Raw genomic sequence first — 27,662 nt, forward strand, 5'->3', positions numbered from 1 at the left:
GTCCATTTCGTCCATGTTGACCGCGGAGATAGATAGGTGCAGGCAGGGACCGAAGCTGCGGTGGGAGTTGAGTTGACCACGACGGTTGGGAGCTTACTGTTAACCAGGGTTTTTGTTGTATGCAGGTCGATGGCAGCAGAGCTCCTCCATCGTTTCCAACCTTGGCTTATTGCAGATTCCTAAGTTTAGACTTAAGAACTCCATTAAAAATATTAATTATTTTAATATCTCCCGAACCGGGTACAATCTATCCAAACCATTTCTGGGACTTGGAGATCTCATATGCTTTAGCCTCTCCACCAATTTTCATGGCTAGACACATCCGATGCTACCCCAAATCAAGAAATGCTACTAGAGAATCAGCGACGGTCGTACCAGATGCAGAAGGGGGAGCAGGTAGATCACTTCCTCAGCAGGTTGCAGGAGATTTGAAACCAACTGACTTCCATAGGGGCCACGCCGGATCAGGAGTTAATGGTGAGGACGCCCTAAATGCAATCTCCGAGGAATGGGAGACATTCGTCCAGAGCATTCTGGGTAGAGAGAATCTCAAGAAGAGATCAGACGGCTGACCAAGACGGGAAGTAGTAGCAAAGGAGCCCGGGTCAAGAAATAGGAGGAAGAGGATGCAGCTCTGGCATCTGCGAGGAAGCAGGGGAAGAGGAAGAAAAAGGACCTCTCCAAGACAAAGTGTTTCAACGGTGGGGAACTGGGGCATTATGGAAACCAGTGTCCAAGGAAGAAGAATAAGGGAGAGGCATCTGACTCCAAGGCAATGCCAGTGAAGGAGGAAAAGGAGGTAGAGGATGATGAAGATTGCGCCATTAGTGCTCATGTACCTCTAGAGAAGAGGTGGGGAGACATTGAGCTGTAATCAGAAGGACTACAGACGATGAGGGGCAAAATCCTTGAGGTACCCAAACTCTTGGATCATACCTGGCTACGGGAGCCCCGAAGTGAGAGTAGTAGGATGGCAGATGTCAGTAGAAACGGATGCGGATGAAGCAGCAGAGAGTGCTAGAAGTGCAGTAGTCCCTAGCAGCGCAGAGAGGCTTGCAGCAGTGCGAGAGGCACAGAGGAGGTTGCAGCAGTGTAGGATGGCACAAAGACGTTTGCAGCAGTGCGAGAGGCACAAAGTTGTTGCAGCAACGCAGAGGCAGTAGAGGGAGCACAGTGTAACGACAGAGAGAGCTTCAACATCAGGAGGGTTTCTAGCCTGACAAGGATGTCGGTAGTTGGGTGGTTCAATTACTTACTTCTCAGTGATTGAGTTGCAGTGCAGTAACAGTAGCAGTAGCATGATGCAACATGATGAGAGAGAACTGCAATGCAGATGCAATGTTGGGAGAAAGGGCCAACAGTAGCATGAATGTAGAGGGAGTTGCCGTACAAATGTAGCAGTGGCAGTGGTAGGGCCATGGGCAACAGTACAAGATGCAGCAGTGCAGTGCATGTTGGGCGGGAAGGCCTAGCATCAACACAGGTACCAGTGCCGTATAATCAGGGTGATGCTCAGTGGTGGAGTATTACTAGAGCACATTCCTCGCTAAGATGGATTGTTGATTTGGGGTAGCATCGGATGTGCTCTAGCCATGAAAATTAGTGGAGAGGCTAAATCACATGAGATCTCCAAGACCCAGAAATGGTTTGGGGAAATTCTACACAGTGAAGGAGATATTAAAATAATTAATATTTTTAACGGGCTCCTAAGTCTAAACTTAGGAATTAATGGGTATTAATATAAAACTGGGTTAGAAGGTTCTAAATGACATGGATCAATCCAAATATAATCTTGGTCGTTGATTAGAGATGTAATCTCAACCATTGAAGACTCAACATAAAAAGTATAAGAGGAGGCTTAAGGGTCAGCTGGAGATACACTAGAGTGATCAGTCATTCAATTTTCTAGAGCGAGGTTTGCTAAGAGAAATTGAATTAGTGATCAGAGTTGCAGCAAGGGGAAGTGAGTACGAGGCAGAGAGGTAGAGATAATGCCGGAAAACCAGCGCAGAGGCAGAGATAGTGTCGGAAGACCAGCACAGAGGCAGAGATAGTGCCGGAAGACCAGCGCAGAAGCAGAGCCAGAGGGAGTCGCACAAGGGCCAGCAGTGACTGCGCAGAGGCCAGAAGGGCCTGCGTCATCCACACAGAGGCTGTAGAAGTGACGCAGAGGGCCAGAGAGGCTGCGCAGAGCCTCAGAGGGCTGACGCAAAGGGTTTCAGGCTGACGCAGAGGCCAGGAGGGCTGACATAGAGCCTCAGATTGTGCTGGAGAGGGTTTTGTGGGGCAAACTTTCAGAATATCTGCTTTCGAAGAGAGGTATTACTGCCAGATTTTGTATCTCTGTCGGGTGAGCCAGTTTGGTACCCAGTGTACTCAAGAAAAGTTGCTTAATAATAAAACCCTTAGAACTGTTGCACCGGTTTTCCCAAGTTGGGTTTTTCCGAGGACGATTGTCCAAAAATAACGGTGTCCCTTGTGTCTTTGTTTATTTCTTTCATTTGTTGATCTGTAGATGGTTGAGGTTGTATTGTGTTTATTTCAATGTTTTTATGGTTAAATAGCTTGTTAGTAATTAAACAAGTAGGCGAAATAAACCAGAGAATACAGATAAAATTTCTAACGGGTAATACTTAGAAATTTCAACAATTTTCAGATTGTTTTGGGCTACATTATCTTGTCTTTGGAGGCCGAGTTGACCAAGGTTGACCGAGCTGTTTTGGAGGTCAATTTCAACCTTGTTGACCAGCCGAAACTTTCTGGTTAGTGTTGAAATTTCTAAGGCTGACACGTTAGAAACCCCTACTGCATTATCTGCTATGAAACCGGATTCGCTGGAAATGGCATGCGTGTCCGAATCCCACAAATCGGACACGATTCGATGGTGATTCGAATCCTAGAACGTGACACGATCGAATCCCGCACGTGTCACGTTAGGACACAACGTGTCACGATTTTGGGATTCGAATCCCAAAAAAGGGAAACCCGCGGGCATAAAATCGCGTTGTTCTATCAGTCATTTACCATTTCTCTCTTTCAGTTTTGCATACATTGAGTTGTGGGCAAGGAGATAAGGGTTTGGAGGAAGGAGCTAAGGGTGTGGAGCATTCGGCAAGGAGATTCAATTACCAGGTAAGTGCATTTCATCTCTATTTTTTTGCATTTCTATTACAGCAGTTTGTATATGAATTTTTTTTACAAATTTGTGCATGTTTTGTTTATTTTTTTTACAGTATTCATGGCTCAATCAAGGGCAGCAGTTAGGGGGCAAAGGAAGGGGAAGAATGTCTCCATTGGAGATGCCCCTCCTCCTCCAATATCATCAGAGTCTACTGCAAGTAATGTTGAGGGAAGAGAAGGACCTAAAGACAACATTGAGAAATATCCCTTGTGGAAATATGTCACAAGAGAGGATGGGATAAGCACCAAGGGGAAGGGAGGAGGCAATGTGCAATGGAGATGAAACTTTTGCCACATTTCTTTCAAAAGCACATATTACCGTGTGAAAATCCATTTGTTGGCTTTACCTGGTTGAGGAATTGGAGCTTGTAAAGCTGTTCCTTTACAAAAGAGGAAAGAAATGGAAAAAGAGTTCACTGTTGGTATGACAAATGTGGCTGCAAAATCAAGAAAAACCAAGAATGAAGACCCCCTTCCATTTTTGAGGAAAGGCACCACCAAATTTCCATTTGAGAGTTCTATTGGGGACAAGCAGCAAAAAGAAGAGCAATTTCACTTGGTCCAATGGACAAGATTTTTCAAAAAGGGAAACGGGAAGAACTTGATCTCACCATTGCCTTCTTTTTCTATCAAAACTTCATATCATTTAATGTTGCACACTCACCTCTATTTATTGAGATGTGTCGAGCTCTAACTCATGGGTCTCCATCATGGTATGTACCTCCTGGTTCAGAGAAGCTTAGAACCACATTGTTGGCGAAGGAAAAAAAGAGGTGCAAAAAATGCTTGAGCCTATTAAAGCATCATGGCCAACATCTAGGGTTAGCATTGTTTCTGATGGATGGACAGATCCAGCATGACACCCAATCATCAACTTCATGGTGTCTTCCTTGAATGGTCTAGTTTTCTTGAAAGCAGTGGATACACTTGGAGAATACAAGGATGCACAATTTATGGGTGAGTTATTTATTAAAGTTATTGAATATGTAGGTGTTGATTCTTGTGTGCAAATAATTAAAGATAATGCACTTGTTTGCAAAGCTGCTGGCATGATTGTGGAAGCTAGATATCCACAAGTGTTTTGGACATTTTGCATTGTCCATTCATTGAACTTAGCACTGAAATCCATTGCTTCTAATGTGCTTTGGATTGGTAACATTATTGAGGATGCACGACATATCCGTAACTTTGTGCAAAAATCATACAAATGCCCTCACTATCTACAAGGCAATGTTACTTGGGAGCGGGAGCGAAAGCGGGGAGCGGGAGCAAAAACGGGAGCAGGAGCAACATTTTCAGAAGCTCCCGATTTGGGAGCGAATCCTGGAGCGTTTTTTATATAATATATATATTTTTTATATTTTGATACATATATGTCAACAAAAACATGTAGAATAATGAATTAGATATAAAAAACATAAAAAAACATAGATTGAACCATACAACAACAATCATCTAGAATCTTCATCAACCATGTCCACAAGTTAGTTACATAGTAACATACAACATATTGAGTCTCATGATTCATCAATCATAAAGTTTCAAGCTTTCAAAATTCAATATATAACATTTATCATCATTGATCACCAAAGTTGTACTTGTAACCTAAGTGTAACCATTACAACAAATATTATCTAACATGAAATGAAATGTTATAAAATGAAATGAAATGAAACAACTTTAAACTTTCATGAAGCATCATATTCATAATTCATTACTAATGAGTTATAATTGCCAACTTCAAACTTAAATTGTCATATATTGTTTAAAAAAATATCATAATAAATATGAAAGAGTCAATAGTTATAAAAGTTACTAGAAACTAGAAAAGAGAAGTAAATCTATTATCTATTTCTTATGCTTGGGCCTCTTTCCACCACAAGAAATGTCTAATTTTTTAGTCTTGTTGGAAAATCAGGGTCTTTGTCATTAATATCACCCTCTAAGCATTAACATGCAGAGGTATCTTTGTCATTACCTCTGTATCTGTATAGGGATCTTTGTCATTAATATCACCCTCTAAGCATTAACATAAGATAGAACAAGCATAGCATGTCAAGTCAAAATTTTGTTTGAGTGATGTTTACATTTTTAGGAGGGTCATGATAGAGGAGTTCGACAACCAATGTCACTAACATCAAGGTACATAGAGGGATTGGTGCTCTTGATTAAATACGAGTTCCATACCCTAATACATGACAAAATTCAATGGAAACATTGCAATCCCTAAATCCCTCAATCCTGAAAAACTGATAAGTCTGCTGGATTTTGAATGAAATCTAAAATTCTACTTTTTCCATATGAAATCCAATGAGGCTAGAACCACTCTCAAACATCCTGAGTCATTTCATGGTAATGTTAAAAATTTAAGTAAAAGAATGAAAATGAATATTAAGGAGAATGTCACTTTTACTTTAAGAATTTAACATTACCATGAATAGCATATCAATACTAGGGCCTAGACTTGATCATTAAGCTGCCCCACTCAAAAATTATTTGTTTCTTTAAAAAAAAATTGCATTTCAAACATTACTACAAAAAAAATTGCAAAAAAGGTAAAATTCTCTCGAAAAGGCAGGGAGCGAAATTTTTTTTAGGGAGCGTGCTCCCGACCCGCTCCTGAGTTGCTCCCACCTGGAGCGCGGATTGGGAGCGAAAGCGGGGGGGGGGGGAGCGCTCCCCCGCAACATAGCTACAAGGAGTACAACAAACTATCATTGTTGAAGATTGTTGATACACAGTTTGCCTCTCCATTCATGATGTTGAAGAGGTTGAGGGAGGTCAAGACCGCTCTTGGGGCCATGGTTATTTCTAAGTTTTGGTCTTTTTAGAGAAAGACAGATCAAGTAGCCTCTAAAAGAGTGAAGGACACAGTGCTAGATGATGCTTGGTGGGAGAGGGTAGATCTAATTATTCAGATCATGGACCCTATCATTTCTTTGCTTCGACTTGCAGATACAGAGTCCAGACAAACCCATCCTAGGAGAGGTTTATGAGGAATGGAATTCCATGATTGAGTCTGTGAGGAGCATTATTCTACAGAGTGAGTGCCCCGAGTATCAGACATCACCAAAGGCCTTCTGTGGTACTATACAGGATATTCTTGTCAGCAGATGGGACAAGAATTGCACACCTTTACATTGTTTGGCTCACTCATTGAACCCAAAATACTACAACCAAGAGTGGCTGAATGGTGGACCTTCCCGCAGATTCTCTCCTCACGTGGATGGTGAAATTGCACAGGGGAGGAAAGATGCATTCATGCGGGTTTTTCAAGATAGAGCATTGCTTGATGAGGTGGAGGATGCCTTTGCAGAGTTTTCCACTGGCACTGGTCGATTTGCAGGATATGATGTGATTAGAGACAGGGGGACTAAGAAGCCCTATTCTTGGTGGGAAAATCATGGGGCAACAAGCCCTCCTCTTCAGCAGTTAGCCATGAGGCTCCTCTCTCAAGTTACATCATCCTCTTGTTGCGAGGAATTGGAGTATGTGCACACCAACCTTTGTCTTATTTACAGGCAGAGGGAAGAGTGGTCGAGGGGAAAGACAAAGATGTGGGACGTCTTTCCTGATGATATGGGTTTGGATAGAAGTGTTGAGTTGGCATTGGCCAACATGGATCTCAATGATCCAGTGCTAGAGCCTGTTAGATTTGATGATGGTGATATTTTAGAGGGGTCATCCTCCACACCAGCAGATGCAGAGGCGACTATGGATACAGGGGAGGAGGAGGATGCAGAGGAGAGCAGTGGTGAGTCTAGTGACCATGATGATGAGGACATTGATGCTGATTCTGATGATGACTATGAGGATTGTTGACTCATGAGTCATGGGCTACCTATTGCCTTGAGGCTTGTATACCTGTAGTTGTTTTATATTTTCTATTTCTATTTGCCATTGGCATTGCACTACCTATGTAACACATTTTGATTTGATGACTTAATGAGAAAACTACAGTTCTCAATGTCTTTATCTTACTATCTTGTAAGTTGTCTTTCATTTATGAATCATGATTTATGTGACATGTATTTGAATTTTGTATGTACTATGCATGCTATAATGTTACTAACTTACTTTGTAAACAGTAAAACTAACATCTAGATGAAGATCTATGTTTGAAATCAATGAATTTGTATCATTAATGAGAATTTGTGTAAGAAATATCTAATTTTTAATATATATATATATATATATATATATATATATATATATATATATATATATATATTTAATAAAATAATATATAATGAATCCTACGTGTCCTGTTCCGGGAGGTCAACGTGTTCGAATCCGATTCTCGAATCCCTGTATCCTACGAATCCCGAATCCCCGTGTCAGGTGACTTAGATTATGTGGTTTATTTTCTCCTACTTGTTCTTTCATTAACAAGTTATTTATAAATATAAATACTGAAAATAAACACAAATGCAGCCTTAACTCATATAAGATCAACAACCGAAATAACTGAGACAAACACACAAGGGACACCGATATTTTTTGACAATTGTCCCTGGAGAAACCCAATGCAAGAAAACTGGTGCAACAGATATGAAGGTTTTATTATTATGCAGTTTCTAAATACAACGAGGGTGCCAGAAATGGCTCACCCAATAGAGAATGCCCTCGATAGTAGTACTTTTCCTCGGAGAGAGATATTCCGGTTGATCAGTCACCATATGAACGATCCCACTGCAACTGTGGCAACTTCCACTGCTTTGTGTCCCTTTGCAGGGACTGTGTCACCCTTCCCGGCTCACCAACACTAATTTGTCCCACGAAAATTCTTTTGGCGCTGCCTCTTGGCCCTGCATCAGCTCTACTAGCCTCTACGTCAACATCTTGGACCCTCTGTGTCACCCATGTTGGCCTCTTTAACCTTTGTGTAGCTCCCAACTGCCTCTGCATAACACTCAGCTCCCTCTGTGTCAGCCTCTCCAGGCTTTGTGTTGTCTCTCTGGTACTATCTCTGCCTCTCTGCTATGTATTCTCAGCCTCATGCCGAACTGCCCCTCGCTGAACAGGTCACTGGTTCGATTCTCTCAGCAAAACCCCACTCCAGAAAATCGAATTGATTGATCAATTTGGTGTATCTCCAACTGACCCTCAAACCTCCTCTTATACTTTTCCTATTGAGTCTTCAATGGCCGAGATTAAATCCCTAATCAACGGCTAAGATTAAATTTGGCTTGATCCATGTCATTTAGAACATTCTCACCTAGTTTTATATTAATATCCCTTAATATTTTAATTTTCCTAAGTTTAGACTTAGGAACCCCATTAAAAATATTAATTATTTTAATATCTCTCCAACTGGGTGGAATTTCCCCAAACCATTTCTGGGTCTTGGAGATATTATGTGCCTTAGTCTCTCCATCAATTTTCATGGCTAGAGCACATCCGATGCTACCACAAATCAGCAATTAGGGCTTTCTATTTCTGTTGTTTTGAGTCTTGACTAATCAATTTGGGCAAGTGAATATTGTAAATTATACTCTCTCTCTTTGCTGAACTTTTGAAGAATTGATCAAGGGTTTCCCCACATTGGGGTTTGTCCCTAGCTGGTGCCATATCTTGTGTCCTCTTGTGTTGGCTTGTCTTCTATTGTTATTGTTTATGTTCTACCTGCATTTTACGATCATGTTGATGTGATTGCTATACTGGATATGATATTGGGCTAATAAAGAAAATTGATGTAAAATTGCTCCAAGCATAGAACATACCATTGTTATCCTAAAATTAACATTTGGACTTTTACACTTTAGCGTAACAAGAACAACATCAAATTATGTCAGTTTCAATGAAATGGGAGGTTTCTGATGGCCATATGCTATCATTTCATGTGAGGTGTCTTCTAGGATCATTTATTACCACTATCTCCTCAACATTAAGTAGGTGCATTTACTTGCAACCCCTCTCAACAATTGCATTTGAGAATATGTTTTAGGGATAAGGAGACCAACTTGTAACAGATATGAAAATTGGTTAATAGGGAACATGACTTATGATAGTAACCAAGGGACTTGATATAGTTTCTCAAAATTGCCTGCATATCCTCTCTTAAAAACTGATGTTTGGTGAATTCTTTTAATACCAAACTGGCTGAAGTTGAAGGTGTCATCAGTGCAGAAAAACAAGTATTAAATCTTTATGGAACAAATTTATGTCTTTCTAGAAAATTCACAATCTTTGAATTGTTTTGCATTTATAGTTGATATGTACTCCTGTAAGGAGACTTTTTATTGACCTTTATTGGCCCGATTTTCAGAAAAGCATCTTCTCTGATAGGCTAAGTTATGTTCAGTTTGGGAAAAGATTGAGCAGGAGGATTGTCAATCTAAATATTCCCATCTCTTTTAGATTTTCTTCTTTGAATTTTTTATCTTTGCAGGATTGAGTGACAAGTAGCTTCCTAAGATGATAAGTCAATCCAGTTTTTGAGCTTAACTAGTGCTTGCGGTAGCTGCATATGGAGCCCATTCCTTTCGTATAAAAAGCACGTTACATCTCTATTTATATTGATATTTAAAGAAAGAAAATTATTGGAAAAAAAGGCTAATTTATCAAGCAGTAAGGTGTTCTAACCAACCTCACGTATTCGCCAAAATGCAGCAATCTGATTGTAGTCTTGTGCCACACTACCATCAACAATGAGACTATTTTCAAGACAACTCTCCAGAAAGGCATCCAACTTTGCTCTGTAAAAGAATATACGAGAAGCTCATTTAGATGGATGAAGTAGCTTATCACAAACAGTCAGAAAACATTTTATATCCCACGGTTTTAGGAACATTAGTTCTACAGAGATTGAAGTCAGAGAGGAGGTAGGTAAGCAATTACTTGCAAATCCTATATTATTTCATAAGAAGAAAGTCTATCATGACAAATAACGTAGCTCATACTGTGTACAAGGAGTTGCATCAGATAGCCAGGATCTCTTACTTGTCATGCAACTGGTTGCTACCAGTAGTCTCAATCAAAACATAGAATTTCTCCTTTGAAGAAGGTAAAGGGTTCCTGACACCTTCCAAGTGATTCAAAGCCTGCAAGATTTAAAATGAACATGAATAACGGATTAAAACTTTGATAAAGCACACTATACTGTTGAACAGCGAACTAAGGATCTAATGTATCACTTTTATAATCACAAGAACTGCTCATACTCTTTTTCATCTAGATAGAAAATGCATGCCACTAGAAGTTGAAACAAATTAAAAATATGTTGAAAATTATATTGTAGATTATGCAGAGTACAGACAAGACTTCCATGACTAAACTCAGTATATGAAGAGGCCACCCACATTCTCTAATATCCCTTTTAATTATTTTTGTTAAATTACTAGGGATTTTATTCCGGAAAAATTACTTCATGAACTTCATCCAAAATATCATGAAAATTACAAATATCGGCAATTACAAATATTTTCATATCCATCAGACTTAAGAAATTTTATAAAGATCTACTCCGTAATTTGCTGAGAAAAGAATGCACAGGTAGACAATAAACTGCAAAATCCAGCTGTTTATTTATTTAATATTAAGAAGCAATTACAATGATAATCTGCAGAAAAAGCTGGCAAACTAGCTGGAGAGTAGCTGAGATGGTCTCCAAAATCTGCTGCAACACTGACTCTGACCTCCCAAACTGAAACTAGAAATGAAACCCAATGAGATCTCTGTATGAAATCTTCTCAATAGTGTGATCGGTTTTCGTCCAACACATAGAAGGAACCTAAGGGTTTCCATCCTAGGGCTCTCTGAGAAGCACGTTCCCAAAACCTCTCCAACATAATATACTGCAAATTCCCAATATATCCAAATGACTTGCTCCCCCTCCTTTTAAAGATTGGATGGATCTCTCTCCAGCCTTCTAGAAGCACTTTTATTTTATTCTTTTATTCCCACTCTAGAAGCTTCTCCTTCATATTTTACTTAAGTGACTTTATTTTGTTTTATTTAAGTCACTTCTAATCCCGGAAAATGGTAAATCTGCCTCTACTCTCTCCAGCCACTGAAAGTTACCTTTTGTCATCCCATCCTGTAGATCTTTTCATTCTGGTTCCAATGAGCTATTACACTAAGGTGTTTCTCCACATAATTCTTCCCCTATCACACATTTAATGTATTTAATTAAAATATACTGATAATATCCCCGTTTTATGGAAATCATTAAAACGCAACAGAACCAAAAACAAATTCTGTGGAACTGACCCTGATGATGAAATATAGTAACTGAACCTCATAAAACTCCTCCAAAACCCTTCAGGCCCACTGATGACATAATATCACTCTTGTGACCTCACTGACACCAACCCTAGAAATCCACCCTAACTGCATCATAAGGGAAATGTAATATCCCTAAATTTTATTTGGCAATTTTTTTGCAATTTTACTTCAAAATTTACACCGCAAATTTGCTCAATTGAAACTCAATCAAAACAACAAATAGATTTGCAATGTAAACACATAAACTGCAACTCAAAAGTACACAGGCAACCTCAGCTTTATTTATATACATGCCAGTACATCTACCAATAGCTGAGCTGGAAGATATCTGAGATGGCCTCCAAAAATATGATATATCTGCAGCATCACTAAACCGGGCCTCCAAAAATTCAACTAAACATGACACCCAAACTGGAAATTTGTGTGATCCCCACTCCAATCTGTTGATAAAATTGAGGCTCTGTGAGACTTCTGGATGAAATCTCTTCAAGAGTGTTGGGTTTTCATCCAACAAGCAATAGTAAACCCGAGGGTTCTGTCCTAGGGCTTAGTTATGTTTAAATTTCTAGGTATTACCCGTTAGAAATTTTATCTGTATTCTCTGGTTTATTTCGCCTACTTGTTTAATTACTAACAAGTTATTTAACCATATAAACACTAAAATAAACACAATATAGTCTCAACCATCTACAGATCAACAGCTGAAAGAAATAGACAAACACACAAGGGACACCATTATTTTTGGACAATCGTCCCCGGAAAAACCCAACTTGGGAAAACTGGTGCAACAGTTTTGAGGGTTTTATTATTAAGCATCTTTTCTTGAGTACATTGGGTGCCAAACTGGCTCACCCGACAAAGATAAATAATCTAGCAGTAATACCTCTCTTCGGAAGCAGATATTCTGAAAGTCTACCCCACGAAACCCTCTCCAGCACAATCTGAAACACTGCGTCAGCCCTCCTTGCCTCTGCGTCAACCTTCTGAGGCTCTGTGCAGCCTCTCTGGCCCTCTGTTGAAGTTTCTAAGTCTACCAATTAGAAACCCTCCATGCACTTTACTAATTTATTCCTACCTACTTGTTCTATTAATTAACAAGTTATTTACCATGTAAATACTGAAAATAAATACAAGTGCATGCTCAACATATTACAGAACATCAACTGAAGGAAATAGAAACAAGCACAAAAAATGACACCGTTATTTTTGGACTAATGTCCCCAGAAAAACCCAATGCGGGAAAACCTGTGCAACTATCTGAGGGTTTTATTATTAAGCATCCCTTTTCTGAGTACATTGGATGCCAAACTAGCTAACCCGACAGAGATAAAAAAATCTGGCAGCAATACCTCTCTTCGAAAACAGGTATTCGGAAAGCTTACTCCACGAAACCCCTCCAACATAATCTGAAACCCAGCATCAGCCCTACTGGCCTCTGCATCACCCTGAAACCCTCTGCGTCAGCCTGCTAAGGCTCTGCACAGCCTCTCTGGCTCTCTGCGTCACTCCTGCAGCCTCTACATGGATGACGCAGGCTCTTTTGCCTCTACACAGTCTCTGCTGCCTCTACGTGGCTCCCTCTGGCTCTGCGTCTGCCTCTCTCTGCTTCTGTGCTGGTCTCTCGGCACTGTCCCTGCCTCTCTGCCTCGTACTCATTGCCCCTCACTGCCACCGATCACTGATTCTATCTCTCTTAGCAAAACCCCGCTCTAGAGAATAGAATGACTAATCACTCTGGTGTGTTCTCCAAGTGACCTTCAAGCCTCCTCTTATACTTTTCTCGTTGACAAATCAATGACTGAGATTAAGTCCCTAACCAACGGCTAAGATTAGATCTGGCTTGATCCATGTCTCTTGGACCATTCTAACACAATTTTATATTAATTCACATTAATATTTTAATTTTCCTTAAGTTTAGACTTAGGGACTCCATTAAAAATATTAATTATTTTAATATCTCCTGAACTGTTTAGAATCTGCCCAAACCCTTTCTGATTATTGGAGATCTCATGTGCCCCAACCTCTCCACCAAATTTCGTGGCTAGAGCACATTCGATGCTACCCCAAATCAACACTCCCTCTTAGTGAAGATTGTGCTCTAGCAATACTAGTGTAACAGAAATCGGCGAGTACTCGCGAGTTAAAATCGGATCAACCGTCAAACAAGCAGAGTCAAAACTTTGTGAGTCAACTCGCATTGACCAAATTTGACTCGTGGTCAATGCGAGTTTGACTCGTGAGTCTGCTTGGGTTGATTTTCACGTTTTTTTCCTAGGTCCCGCCGGTTGAGGATTGTCACTTTATCGGGTTTTCATTGTTCACTACGCTGCCGCCAATTTGATTGTTCACTTCGCTGCCGCAGAGAAACCTCATTCCACGACGTCGCAAAGAGCTTTCTAAACAGACACCGTAGAGACGCCGCATTCCACGACGCCGCAAAGAGCTTTCCAAATAGACGGGCAAAGAAGCCGCAGTTCACTTTGCAAGTTTGCTGACAGACGGGTTTTCCAGTTTCCACTGTGAACTGTGGGATAGCCCTAGTCTAGTAATCCTCCATCTTCGTGAGCAAACAACAGTGAACTTATCTGAAGCATGCACGCAACACCACATAGGTTCTAGGCGAAGGAGTGGGCTTCAAAATGGAAATTTCCTGAGCGGTCCAGGAAGTCGCAGAAAATCCTCCGTCAACTCTATCTAGGTAACTTCTATTTCAAAGTGGGATATAGGTCTATAGGTTCTGTGGGTAGCTTCTTTGTTTTCATCCCTGTTGGGGGATCTACCCCTTCCTAGTCGAGTTACTAAGTAAAGTTGGGAACTTATCATAAAAGAGTGCCTTCCGAGTGTCCTTAAATGTGTTCACAAAGAGCCTGAAATACCTTCAAATAACATGGCATTGTGATCTCGAACACACCTCAATAAAACCTAGAGTAGACTGCAAATGTTCTCAGAGAGGGTCTCTAGTATTATGTAAAGTAGACAAAGGAAACAATTAAAATGCCTCATTGGTTTTTAATATAGACAAAGCACCCTCTTATAACTAAGCAAAAAGGGATTTCATTTAATTTTTTAGATTTCTAGCATATTTTAAATTTTTGGATCATTTTTAAATTTAATTTTTTATTATCTTTCACAGGAGCCACAAATTAAATAGAAGCCACGACTCCAAATCTTAATAGAAGCCACAAATTAAACACAAGTCCAAAACAACAACAATGCCAAGGGAGAAGGACTTTGCTTGGGCTTATTGTGACAAGATTCCCGGAGACCCCAAGCTCCTTTGTAAATTTTGCAAAGCAAAATGTAGTGGAGGCATTTATAGATTTAAGTTCCACCTTGCACAAATACATGGCCATGATATAGGTCTTTGCAACAAGGTTGACGATAATGTCAAACACCAAGCAACCCTGGCCATTGATATGTTGCATCAACATAATGCCAAGAAAGCAAAGCAAAATAGTGAAATAGGAACTCTTGGAGTTGACGGTTTTTCTTCCACTACCCCCTTGTCACCTCCCTCTGTTGAATCCTCAATGTCATTCCCAATTTTCCCACACATGCCTCCAAGTCCAAGTCAAACTCAAGGCCAAATGAGTCCTTCCTTCAACACTGGAGGTGGAAACATAAACACCTTTCTTTGCTCCCCGCACAAAACCTGGTTCCCAACCTACCTTGGATGCCACTGGTTGGAAAAATAATATCCATAGTCAGGCAAGGAAGGACACTGCTAACTTTTGGTACTATTCTGACATACCTTTCCACTGTGCCAGAAGTCCTTATTGGCAAGCTATGATTGATGCAGTTGCTATTGTAGGTCCAGGGTTCAAAGCCCCTACATCAGAGAGCCTTAGGACATATTTGTTGTTAAAGAGTGTTGAAGATGTCATGCTTGTGCTAGCGGAGTTTCATTCATCATGGGTAGAAATAGGGTGCACCATCATGAGTGATGGATGGACAGATCAGAGGAATAGAACTTTAATAAATTTCCTTGTATCTTGTCCTGCAGGCACAATGTTTCTCAAATTAGTGGATGCTTCAAACAAGGTTAAGACTGCCCAACTTATCTGTGAAATGACGGAGGAAGTCATTCAAGAAATGGGAGAAGAACATGTTGTACAAATTGTCACCAATAATGCAGCTAATTATATGGTTGCTGGTAGACTTTTTGAGATTAGGCAGCCCACTATTTTTTGGACCTCTTGTGCTGCCCATTGCATAGATTTAATGCTTGAGGACATTGGTAAGCTTCATTGGATACATGAGGTTGTGGAGAAGGCAAAATCCATAACCAAATACCTATACAACCACACTATTGTCCTAAACACGATGAGAAAATACATTGAAGGTAAAGAAATTGTTCAACCTACAGTGACTAGATTTGCAACAAATTTCATATCTTTGCAATCTGTGGTTGAGAAAAAGATAAATCTGAAGAGGATGTTCTTGGGACCTGAGTGGATGACATCTAAACATTCCAAGACCCTTGAAGGCATTGAAATTGTTGCACTTGTGTTTAATGATGGTTTCTGGAAAGATGCCAAAGAGATTATTGTTGTGATGGAGTCCCTTGTTAGAGTTCTCAGGTACTTCAAGTCTTTTAACTTTTTCATTTTTTAAATTTCATTTCAAGCTTCTTTTTATTTACAATGTTTCATGTTTCATTAAATTTGAATGCTTGAAATTTCAGGATGGTTCGTGGTGACAAACCCGCTATGGGTTACATTTATGAGGCGATGGATCTCGCAAAGGAGGCCATCAAAAGAAAATATGGGGATGATGAGACAAAGTATATGCCGCTTTGGGACATTATAGATGCACGTTGGGATAGACAATTGCATTCCCCCTTACATGCTACTGGGTACTTCTTAAACCCACAATATTTTTATGATAAGAGCAAATTTAATGAGGATGGGGAGGTTGGCAGAGGACTTATGACATGCATGGAAAGGTGCTTCCCTGATCCAAAATTTCAAAGTTGTCTCTTTTCCCAGCTACAAGATTATAGGGCACCATCTAAATTGTTTGCCTATACCAGTGCTATAAGAGAAAGGTCTAAGATGTTGTCCGGTACCCAGCTTGAAGGCTTCATCAATTCATTAAATTTGTTTAAACTTTATTTTGTATGTTAAATGTTTTATTAAATTTTCTTGTCTTTTTAAGTTTTTACTATTTAGTACTTCTACTCACAAACCCTTGCCACTTGTTAGGTCTATGGTGGCAAAACTTTGGTAGTGATACGCTAGATTTGAAGAGATTTGCCATTCGAATCTTAAACCAAGCATACAGTGCTTTAGGTTGTGAGCGTAACTGGAGCATGTTTGAGAAACTACATTCTAAGAAGCGCAACTGATTGACACAAAAACGCTTAAATGACCTTGTATTTGTCCATTACAATCTACGACTTCGCAACAAACAAATACTAGGTGAGACTCGAGAGCTTGAATTTGAAGGTTTCATAATCTAGTTCGTACTTTAAAATTCAAACTTCAAACTTCAAAGTGAAACTTTTATTCACATTTCAATGTTTCATGATAATGACAGGTTTGGATCATTCACCAATCAACCTTGAAGAGATAGATTTGCAAACTACAAATGCGGCAGACTGGGTCCAATTAGAGGAGGCTCCTCTTTTAAGCCTTCATGACTTGGAGAACTTTGAGAGTCAAGCAAGCGAAGGAGTGGGAGGAATCGCTTCTAGTTCTCACTCTTAAGAGTCTTAGACTCTTAGTTACTGATTTTTTTCTGATTAGTATGCAATTTTTTGTAAACTTTTAGAAGCATATGCTTTTGGTTCTATGTAGTCACTGGTTAGGACTCAGGAGTCAAGACTCAGTACTTTGGATCATGTTTGGACTCATAACATATATGAGATACTTATTCATTCATCATATTCTGGACATCTATTGATATTATGCATTGTTTGGACATGCCTTTACCGAATATTAATGAAAAAAGTTTTTTTTTTTTTAATTCAATATATGTGTATATTTTTATTTAATGAATTCATCGATTTTTTCCCGATCCGATTAAAACTCTTCGCTCTTTTGCCTCGCCGATTTATTGCAGATTACGAGTCTGATAACATTGAGCAATACTCCTCACTGAGTATTACTCTGATCATCTGTCATCGGTCCCTGTGCTGATGCTAAGCCTCCCTACCCAACATCCTCTGCACTGCTGCATCCTGTACTGCTGCCCATGGTTCTGCCATTGCCACTGCTGCATCTATACGACAGCTCCCTCTGCATCCGTGCTGCTGTTGGTCTTTTCTCCCAGCACTGCATCCGTACTGCACCTCCTCTCATCACGCTGCATCGTGCTGCCCACTGCTACAGTGCAACTTGGTTACTGAGAAGTAAGTAACTGATCTCCCAACTCTGACCTCCTTGTTGGGCTAGAGACACCCATTGATGTTGAATCTCCCTCTGCCGCTGACAAATGGTCCCTCTTTGACCTCTGCGCTGCTGCAACAACCACTGCATCTCATACCATTGCACACCTCTCTGTGCCATCATGCACTAGTGCAACACTCATGTACCTCTCGCACTGTTGCAACCTGCTAGCCTCGCGTTGTCTCGGGACTCCTGCACTGTAGCTCTCTCTGCTGCTCCATCCGCATCCGTCTCTACCCTACTTAGCCAGTCCTGCTACTCCTCTTCAAGGTTCCCGTAGAAAATTCTAATACAAGAGGCTGGGTACCTCGAGGATCCTACCCCTCATCCCCTGTAGTCCGTCTAACTATAGCTCGATGTCTCCCCACTTCCGCTCAAGTGGCGTGTGTGCACTCATGGCACAGTCATTGTCTATCTCCACTTCCTTCTCTGCCCTTGCTGGCGCTGCCTTGGTCTCAAAGGCCTCCCCCCTATTCTTCTTCCTTGGACACTAGGTCGCATAGTGACCCAACTCCCCACAATGGAAGCATTTGACCTTGGAGAGGTCCTTCTTCCGTTTCTCTTGCTTTCCCTCAGATGCTAGGGCAACATTCTCCTCCTTCTTGACTCTGATCCCCTTGCCGCTGCTTCCCGTCTTGCTTAGCCTTCTGATCTCTTCTTGGCGAAGAGCTACCCACATTTCCTCCCAATGTGGAAAGGTCGCTCTGCCCAGTATACTCTAGACAAATACCTCCCAGTCTTCTAGGACTGCGTTCATGGTTGTTCTCACCATCAATTCTTGATCCGGCGCGACCCCTATGGAAGCCAGTTGATCCTGGATCTCATTCAGTCGACTGAGGAAGGTGTCAATCGGTTCTCCCTTCTTTGTCTGGTATGACCGTAACTGATTTTCTAGTAACATCCTTCTCTGCACAGAAGTATGCTGCTACAATTTCTTTAGGGCCTCCCACATCTCATTTGTCGTTTCCTTCTCGACAATGTGTGGTACTACATGGTCCTTGATCCCGTCAAGGATGATGCTCTTGGCCCTCGCCATTGCCTCCTCATACTTGTCATTATCAGTTGGGTCAACTGGGATTGCTATCGTCCATAAGGCGAAGTGCTTGACACGATTTCTGTCAAGTACGGATAAGATTCTAGCCTTCCGAACTACGAAGTTTGAGGCTCCGTCTAGTCTGTCTTGGTCTCTTACTCCGTGCAGTGCCATGCTGCTCTTATACTTCCCTCCTGGAAGTTCTCGATGTGACTCCCTCTGAGCCTTGATTTCCCTCTTGGAAACCCTTCTGTCAATGTCGAGATGCCCCCTACTCTGATCGTCTGTGCAACTGCACCACAGGTCCAGATTTTTCGGCTAGAAACCCTTGGTAGCAACTCCCTCCTCCTTGACCTTGCCCTATTAGGTACTGTTCTGACTACAATACCCCACCAGCTCCACTCTACAACTTACCCACAGCCTCGTAAACCCCAACAACCTGAAGGTGAGAGCTCCTAGGCTCTACGCATTCCCTGCACCGGCAAACTAGCTCCCGCAGCCAACTGCATCAACCTTCTTAGCCTCTGCGTGGCTCTGCGTGAGCCTGTCTTTGCCTCCTTTAGCCTCTATGCAACCTCTTCTGGGCTCAAAATTGATGACGCAAGCACTGCATCACCCCTCCTTGCTGCTTTTCTGCCAGGAACAACTTCTGTCACTCAGGACAACTGTTTTTTGCTACTGCTGCTCTGCTATGCTAATGTCCTCAGTTCTCCTGTGATCTACAACCAAGCTTTGATACCATGTTGAAGTTTCTAAGTCTACCAGTTAGAAACTCTCCATGCACTTCACTGATTTATTCCTACCTACTTGTTATGTTAATTAACAAGTTATTTACCATGTAAATATTCAAAATAAATACAAGTGCATGTTCAACATATTACAGATCATCAACTAAAGGAAACAGAAACAAGCACACAAATGACACCGTTATTTTTGGAGTAATGTCCCTAGAAAAATCTAATGCGGGAAAACCGGTGTAGCTATCTAAGGGTTTTATTATTAAGCAGCTCTTTTCTGAGTACACTGGATGCCAAACTGGCTAACCCAACAGAGATAAAAAATCAGGTAGAAATACCTCTCTTCGGAAACAGGTAATCGGAAAGCCTGCTCCATGAAATCCCTCTCCAGCACAATCTAAAGCCCAGCATCAGCCTTGCTGGCCTCTGCGTCAGCCTAAAACCCTCTGCGTCAGCCTACTGAGGCTCTACGCAGCCTCTTTGGCTCTCTGCGTCACTCCTGCAGCTTCTGCGTGGATGACGCAAACCCTTCTAGCTTTGCGTAGTCTCTATTGCCTCTACATGGCTCCCTCTGGCTCTGCGTCTACCTCTCTCTGCTTCTGTGCTGGTCTCTCGACACTGTCCCTGCCTCTCTGCCTCGTATTCACTGCCCCTCGCTGCAACTGATCACTGATTCTATCTCTCTTAGCAAACCCCGCTCTAGAGAATAGAATGACTAATCACTCTGGTGTGTTCTCCAAGTGACCCTCAAGCCTCCTCTTATACTTTTCTCGTTGACAAATCAACGGTCGAGATTAAGTCCCTAATCAACAACTAAGATTAGATTTAGCTTGATCCATGTCTCTTGAACCATTCTAACACAATTTTATACTAATTCACATTAAAATTTTAATTTTCCCTAAGTTTAGACTTAGGGACTCCATTAAAAATATTAATTATTTTAATATCTCCTGAACTGTTTAGAATCTGCCCAAACCCTTTCTAGGTATTGAAGATCTCATGTGCCCCAACCTCTCCACCAAATTGTGTGGCTAGAGAACATCCGATGCTACCCCAAATCAACACTCTTTGCGTCACTTTTGCAGCCTTTGCATGGATGACACAACCCCTTCTGGCCTCTACGCAGTCACTGCTGGCCTTTGCGTGGCTCCCTCTAGCTCTGCGTCTGCCTCTCTACCTCTGCGTTGGTCTTCCGACACTATCTTTGCCTCTCTGCCTCGTACTCACTGCCCCTCACTGCAACTCTAATCACTGGTTCGATTTCTCTTAGCAAACCCTGCTCTAGAAAATCGAACTAACTAATCACTCTGGTGTCTCCAACTGACCCTCAAGCCTCCTCTTATACTTTTTTTGTTGAGTCTTCAACGGTCGAGATTACATCTCTAATCAACGGCTAAGATTAGATTTGGCTTGATCCATGTCATTTAGAACCTTCTAACCCAGTTTTATATTAATACCCATTAATATTTTTATTTTCCTAAGTTTAGACTTAGGAACCCATTAAAAATATTAATTATTTTAATATCTCCTTCACCGGGCAGAATTTCCCCAAACCATTTCTGGGTCTTGGAGATCTCATGTGCTTTAGCCTCTCCACCAATTTTCATGGCTATAGCACATCCGATGCTACCCCAAATCAACACTCCCTCTTAGCAAGGAATGTGCTCTAGTAATACTCCACTAGTGAGCATCAGCCTGATTATACGGCACCGGCAGGTGTGCTGATGCTAGGCCTTCCTACCCAACATCCTTTGCACTGTTGCATCCTGTACTGCTTCCCATGGCCCTACCACTGTCACTGCTACATTTGTACAACAACTCCCTCTGCATCTGTGCTGTTGTTGGTCCTTCCTCCCAACGCTGCATCTGCACTGCAGTTCTCTCTCATCATGTTGCATCGTGCTCCCCATATCACTACCACTGCTACTGTTTCACTCCAACTCAGTTACTGAGAAGTAAGTAACTGATCTACCCAACTACTGACATCCTTGTCAGGTTGGAAACCCTCCCGATGCTGAAGCTCTCTCTGCTGCTATCTTGTGCTCCCTCTGCTACCTCTGCGCTGCTGCAACACCTATGTGCCTCTCGCACTGCTACAAGCACCTCTGTGCCTTCCTGCACTACTGCAACCTCCTCTATGATGCTCGCACTGTTGCAACCCTCTCTGCACTGCCTGGGACTACTGCACTCTAGCACTCTCTGTCGCTTCATCCGCATCGCTTCTACCGACATCCGCCATCCTGCTATTGTCACTTCGGGGCTCCTGTAGCCGGATATGATCCAAGAGTTTGGGTACCTCAAGGATCTTGCCCCTCATCTCCTGTAGTCCTCCTGACTACAGCTCGATGTCACCCCACCTCTTCTCTAGAGGTACATGAGCACTCATGGCACAATCGTCATCATCCTCTACCTCCTTTTCCACCTTCGCTGGCACTGCCTTGGAGTCAAACGCCTCTCCCTTATTCTTCTTCCTCGAACACTAGTTTGCATAATGGCCCAGTTCCCCACAGTTGAAGCACTTTATCTTGGAGAGGTCCTTTTTCTTCCTCTTCCCCTGCTGTCCCGCAGATGCCAGAGTTGCATCCTCTTCCTCCTCTTTCTTGACCCGGGCTCCTTTGCTACTACTTCTCACCTTGGTGAGTTGTCCATTCTCTGCTTGATGAAGAGCTGCCCATAGTTCTTCCCAATCTGGAAGATGCTCTCTACCCAAAATGCTTTGGACAAACGTCTCCCACTCCTCGGAGACTGCGTTCAAGGCGGTCCTCACCTTTAACTCTTGATCTGGCGTGGCCCCATGAAAGTCAGTTGGTCCCAAATCTCCTTCAATCTGCTGAGGAAGTGATCCACCTACTCCCCCTTTTGCATCTGATATGACCGCAGTTGATTCTCTAGTAGCATCTTCCTCTGCACGGAAGTGCCTTGATACAATGTCGTCAAGGTGTACCACATTTCCTTTGCCATATTCTTCTCGGCAATATGCTCGACCACATGATCCTTAACCCCATCAAGGATTATGCATTTCGCCTTGGCCATCGCATCCTCATACTTTTCATTGTGAGTTGGGTCAACTGGGATAGCCACAGTTCTCAAGGTGAAGGTCTTGATGCGATGTCTGTATAGAATGGACACGATCCTGGCCTTCTAGATGACAAAGTTGGACACCTCGTCCAGCCTGTCCTCATCCCTCGATCCATTCATGGCCATCTCTCTACTCTTCCTTTCGACTCCTTTGAGTCTCTACTTCCCTCTTGGAAGTTCTCTACTAGACTCCCTCTGGGTCTCGATTTCCCTCCTGGAAATCTTCTTGCCAACTGTTGAGTCGCACCTCTCTGATCTCCGATGCTCCTGCAACACTAATCTGGTTTTATTGGCTACAGATCCGCCTAGGTAGCGACTCCCTCTACCTTGGTTCTATCCCTTTAGGTACTGTTCTGTCTCAACAACAAAAACACCCTACCAGCTTCACTCTCCGCAATCTGCCCATAGATTCCCATGCCCCAACAACTGAAGAAATGAGCCTCTAGGCTCTGCGCAATCATGAGAAGGTTGATTTGCTAATCCCTTGGCCAACTGCGTCAACCCTCCTGATCTTTGCGTGGCTCTTCATGAGCCTCTTCTGCCTTCTTTTGCCTCTGCGTTAGCCTCTCTCTGGCTTGAACTGATGACACAGGCCCTCTGTAACCCTTCTCTGCTGCTTTCCACCTAGGAACAACTTCTATCACTAAGGACAGTTGTTTCTGTTGCAAATTCTCTGATTCAGTTGGCACCTTCAGCTCTTCTGTGATCTGCAATGCTCTAATACCATGTTGAAACTTCTAAGTATTACCTGTTAGAAATTTTATCTGTATTCTCTAGTTTATTTCGCCTGCTTGTTTAATTACTAACAAATTATTTAACCAAATAAACACTGAAATAAACACAATATAGTCTCAACCATCTACAGATCAATAGCTGAAAGAAATAGACAGACACACAAGAGACACTATTATTTTTGACAATCGTCCCTGGAAAAACCCAACTTGGGAAAATTGGTGCAGCAGTTCTGAGGGTTTTATTATTAAGCAGTTTTCTTGAGTACATTGAGTGCCAAACTGGTTCACCCGACAAAGACAAATAATCAGGCAGTAATACCTCTCTTCGGAAGTAGATATTCTGAAAGTCTGTCCCACGAAACCCTCTCCAGCACAATCTGAAGCACTGTGTCAGCCCTCCTGGCCTCTGTGTCAGCCTTCAGAGGCTCAGCACAGCCTCTCTGGCCCTCTGCGTCACTTCTGTAGCCTCTGCGTGGATGATGCAAGCCCTTTTGGCCTCTGCGCAATCACTGCTGGCCTCTACTTGGCTCCTGCTGGCTTTGTGTCTGCCTCTCTGCCTCTGCGTTGGTCTTTCGGCACTATCTCTTCCTCTTTGCCTTGTACTCACTGCCCCTCGCTACAACTCTGATCACTGGTTCGATTTCTCTTAGCAAACCCCGCTCTAGAAAATCAAACTCACTGATCACTTTGGTGTATCTCCAACTGACCCTCAAGCTTCCTCTTATACTTTTTCTGTTGAGTCTTCAACGACCGAGATTACATCTTTAATCAACGGCTAAGATTAGATTTGGCTTGATCCACGTCATTTAGAACCTTCTAACCCAGTTTTATATTAATATTTTTATTTTCCTAAGTTTAGACTTAGGAACACATTAAAAATATTAATTATTTTAATATCTCCTTCACCCGGCAGAATTTCTCCAAACCATTTCTGGGTCTTGGAGATCTCATGTGCTTTAGCCTCTCAACCAATTTTCATGGCTAGAGCACATCCGATGCTACCCCAAATCAACAAGCTAAAGCTGGTAACTCCATACCCTCACTACAACAATGATCAATCAAACCAAGATGTCCCAATATGATCTCCCCGTCTTTTTAAAGCCCCAATAAATATATCTCCAATCTTCTATAATTTTATTATTTTACTATCCTTCTAGAAGTTAACTTTTTTTTCTTTTCTCCACAATTAGTCACTTTCCCCTTTCTTTTAATCAATTAAGTTACTAATTAAAGTTACTTTTAATCAGGGAAAATGGTAAATCACTCACCATACTTTCTCTAGCCACTGGAAGTCACTTCTTAGCATCCCATCATGTATATCTTCTCATTCCAATTCCAACAAACTATTACACCAAGTTGTTCCATCATATATTCCTCCCGAAATGCCACCTTAAGCATAATTAATTATGTTATGCTCAATAATAACGAAAATCATCATAATGCATTGGAACCTAAAGCAATTGTACAAAATTGCGGCTGAGGGTGGAAAACACCAAGCGAACATCGTTGGACCCCATAAACTCCTCAAACTCCCTCGAGACCCCTGATGACATAGTCCTACTCCCGTGACCTAGCCATCCCATGCCCTGGAAATCCATCCTGGTTGTAATATAGAGGCAACTAAAAATGGGGATATTACAAGTCCTCCCGCCCCAAGATTGCTTTCCCTCAAGCAATCCACATTTGTTCGCTGCAAAGGCATCTGTACACCAATACAAGGATCCCATATGAACCATTGTGCAACATACCCCTGCATCATCCAATCATGTGTGGGCCTCTTAATACCTGCACCTCAACCAAATTTCTGACTCACCTGTGTTAATTTTTGGTAGCATCGAATGTGCTCTAACTCTCAAATTTTGCAGGGAAGCTTAGACACATGCATTCTCCAATACCCAGAAATTGTTTTGGGAAATTCCACCCCGAGACAGTTTTATTAAAATAATTAATTATTTTTTATGGGACCCTAAGTCTAAACTTAGGGATTTAAAATAATTAATGGGTATTAATTTAAACTGTGGGGTAAACTTCTAGAAGAAGGCAAAGATCAAGTCAATATGATCCTAGCCATTGATTAGGATCTAATTTGGGTTGTTGATTGATCAACGAGAGGATTATAAGAGGAGTCTTGATGGGCACTTAGAAAACACAGCTGAGGCAGATACTCAATTACCCAAGTAAGATCGATTTTCTCACTGGTCGAAATTTGGCAAGAGAAAATTGAATCAGAGGGAGAGTTGCAAGTGAGAAAGAAAGTGAGGGCATCAACATCAGTTGAGAGTGCAAGGCAAGAAGATGCAGAGCAGGGAGAGACAACGCAAAAGTTATGACGCAGAAAGAGGCAGCGCAAAGGCAAGTTGACGCTGGGACTGCGTGGGCAGTTTGACGCTGGGCCAGTGTGGGAAAATTGACGCAGAGGGACGCAAAAGGACTCAGAGGGAAAAGGAGTACTTCTCTAGGATCATAGATTTGTCAGGAAGCCTCTGTAAATTTTGTCACTTCTATCCTGCTAGTTGTAACTTGTACAAGAGATTTTGTTGAAGAATAATAAAGAAACCCTCATCTGTTGCACCGGTTTTCCCACATTGGGGTTTTTCGGGGACGATTGTCCAAAATATTTGTGTCATTGTGATTGTATTTGTGCCAGTATTTTTCTTTGCATTTACTTTCCACAGTATTTTTAATTTTTGATGGCTGCAGTAGAATTTATTTCGATATTTGCCAAAGAGCACCGTGAATAACTTATTTCTGAGTTAATAAGTAGAAGAAATAATATTAATCACTGCAATTGGATTTCTATTTAGAGGTTTTCACATGGTATCAGAGGTGAGGTAAAGCAAGGAGAAAAGAGCCGGAAGACCTAACGTTTAAGGAAGATAGGAATTTGAAATTCCTGTAGAGCCAATAATTCGAACCCCCACGCGGTTTGCATAGTTCAAGCCAGGAAGACCAAATTTTCATGGTAAAACTCTCTCTGAGTGAGTTGACAGAGAGGTAAGATTTCCTGATCGAAATATGTCAGTGGCAGAAGGAATAGCATAGCAAAAGATTCAACGAAGAGGGGTTTCTCAGGTGGGACACAATTTTTCTTGCAGCAGGGTAGCGTCGAAAATCGATTGAAAATAACACAAAGATGGATACTCAAAGTGTCTCAGAAATATCTACCAAGTTAGAAGAAGAATTTGCATGCCTGGCAAATTCAGCATCAATAGATGTTTGGTACATTGATGGCAGGGCTTCAGCTCATATGACTAGAGTATAAAACATTTCTCGAGCTATCAAGAAGAACAAATGGACTTCCAAATTACTATGGGAAACATAATGAAATGTACTCCAGTAGGGAGAGGCACCATAGCATTTCAGACGGAAGCAGGGACCAGCATCCGAGCCACCAATGTTCTGCATGTGCCAGGATTAGGAATGAATTTGATTTCAGTGTCCCAGTTACAAGACAAGGGATACGATGTATACTTCATAGGAAAGAAAGTATACGTCAAGCATCCAAGCTGGAAGAAGAAGAGACAAATTGGGACTCGAAGCAACAAATTGTATAGGTTGCAGCTTGAGTCTCCAATGGCACTGATAGGCAGCAACTATAATGGTGAAAAGGAATGAAATGAATTATGGCACAGGCGAATGGGACACTTACACCATGGAGCACTGAGGATGCTCAAAGAGACTGTTATAGGAGTACCAGCTCTTAGTAGTGAGCATGATGACTTATGCCGAGGATGCGTGCTAGGGAAGTATGCTAAAGTAGCTTTTTCCAGAAGTAACAATAGAGTTGAATGTGTATTGGGATTAATACACTCAAATATTTGTGGTCCAATGTCCACAAGAGCTCTTAGTGGTGGCGAATACTTCATCACTTTCATTGATGATCACTTTAGAAAACTTCATCACTTTCATTGATGATCACTCTAGAAAAACTTGGATCTATTTCTTAAAGACCAAGGATGAGGTCTTTGATCGATTTAGAGAGTTTACGACTCTCGTTCAAAATATGAAAGGGAAAAAAATAAAGGTATTGCGTTCAGATAATGGTGGAGAATATATGGACAGAGACTTCACAAATTTCTGCACAAAGGAGGGCATCAAAAGAGAGTGGACAACTCCATATAATCCGGAGCAGAATGGAGTAGCAGAGCGGAAAAATAGAACTATTGTTGGGGCAGCCAAAGCTATGTTGTATGATCAGGATCTACCTAAGTTTTTATGGGCAGAAGCTTGCAACACAACAGTGTATATCCAGAATAGAACTCCTCATAAAGCATTGGGGAAGAAA

At 41.6% G+C, this 27,662-nt stretch overlaps 1 protein-coding gene across 3 annotated transcripts in view; it reads right to left on the reverse strand.

The window, feature by feature from the left end:
* Window positions 1-27,662, reverse strand: part of LOC149188053 (D-2-hydroxyglutarate dehydrogenase, mitochondrial-like) — a 455,451-nt gene that overhangs the window by 67,629 nt on the left and 360,160 nt on the right. For all 3 annotated transcript variants that reach the window (XM_089411557.1, XM_089411558.1, XM_089411556.1), the window contains 2 exons: window positions 10,123-10,223; window positions 9,770-9,878 (listed from right to left, as the gene is read on the reverse strand). In XM_089411557.1, coding sequence (XP_089267683.1) covers window positions 9,770-9,878; window positions 10,123-10,223 — 210 coding nt within the window. The remainder of the gene's footprint in view (window positions 1-9,769; window positions 9,879-10,122; window positions 10,224-27,662) is intronic.

Source organism: Pinus tabuliformis, chromosome 3_1 (assembly GCF_031772625.1).
Source record: "Pinus tabuliformis cultivar Carrire ecotype Pingquan chromosome 3_1, CPIR1, whole genome shotgun sequence".
NCBI classification, from domain to species: Eukaryota; Viridiplantae; Streptophyta; class Pinopsida; order Pinales; family Pinaceae; genus Pinus; species Pinus tabuliformis.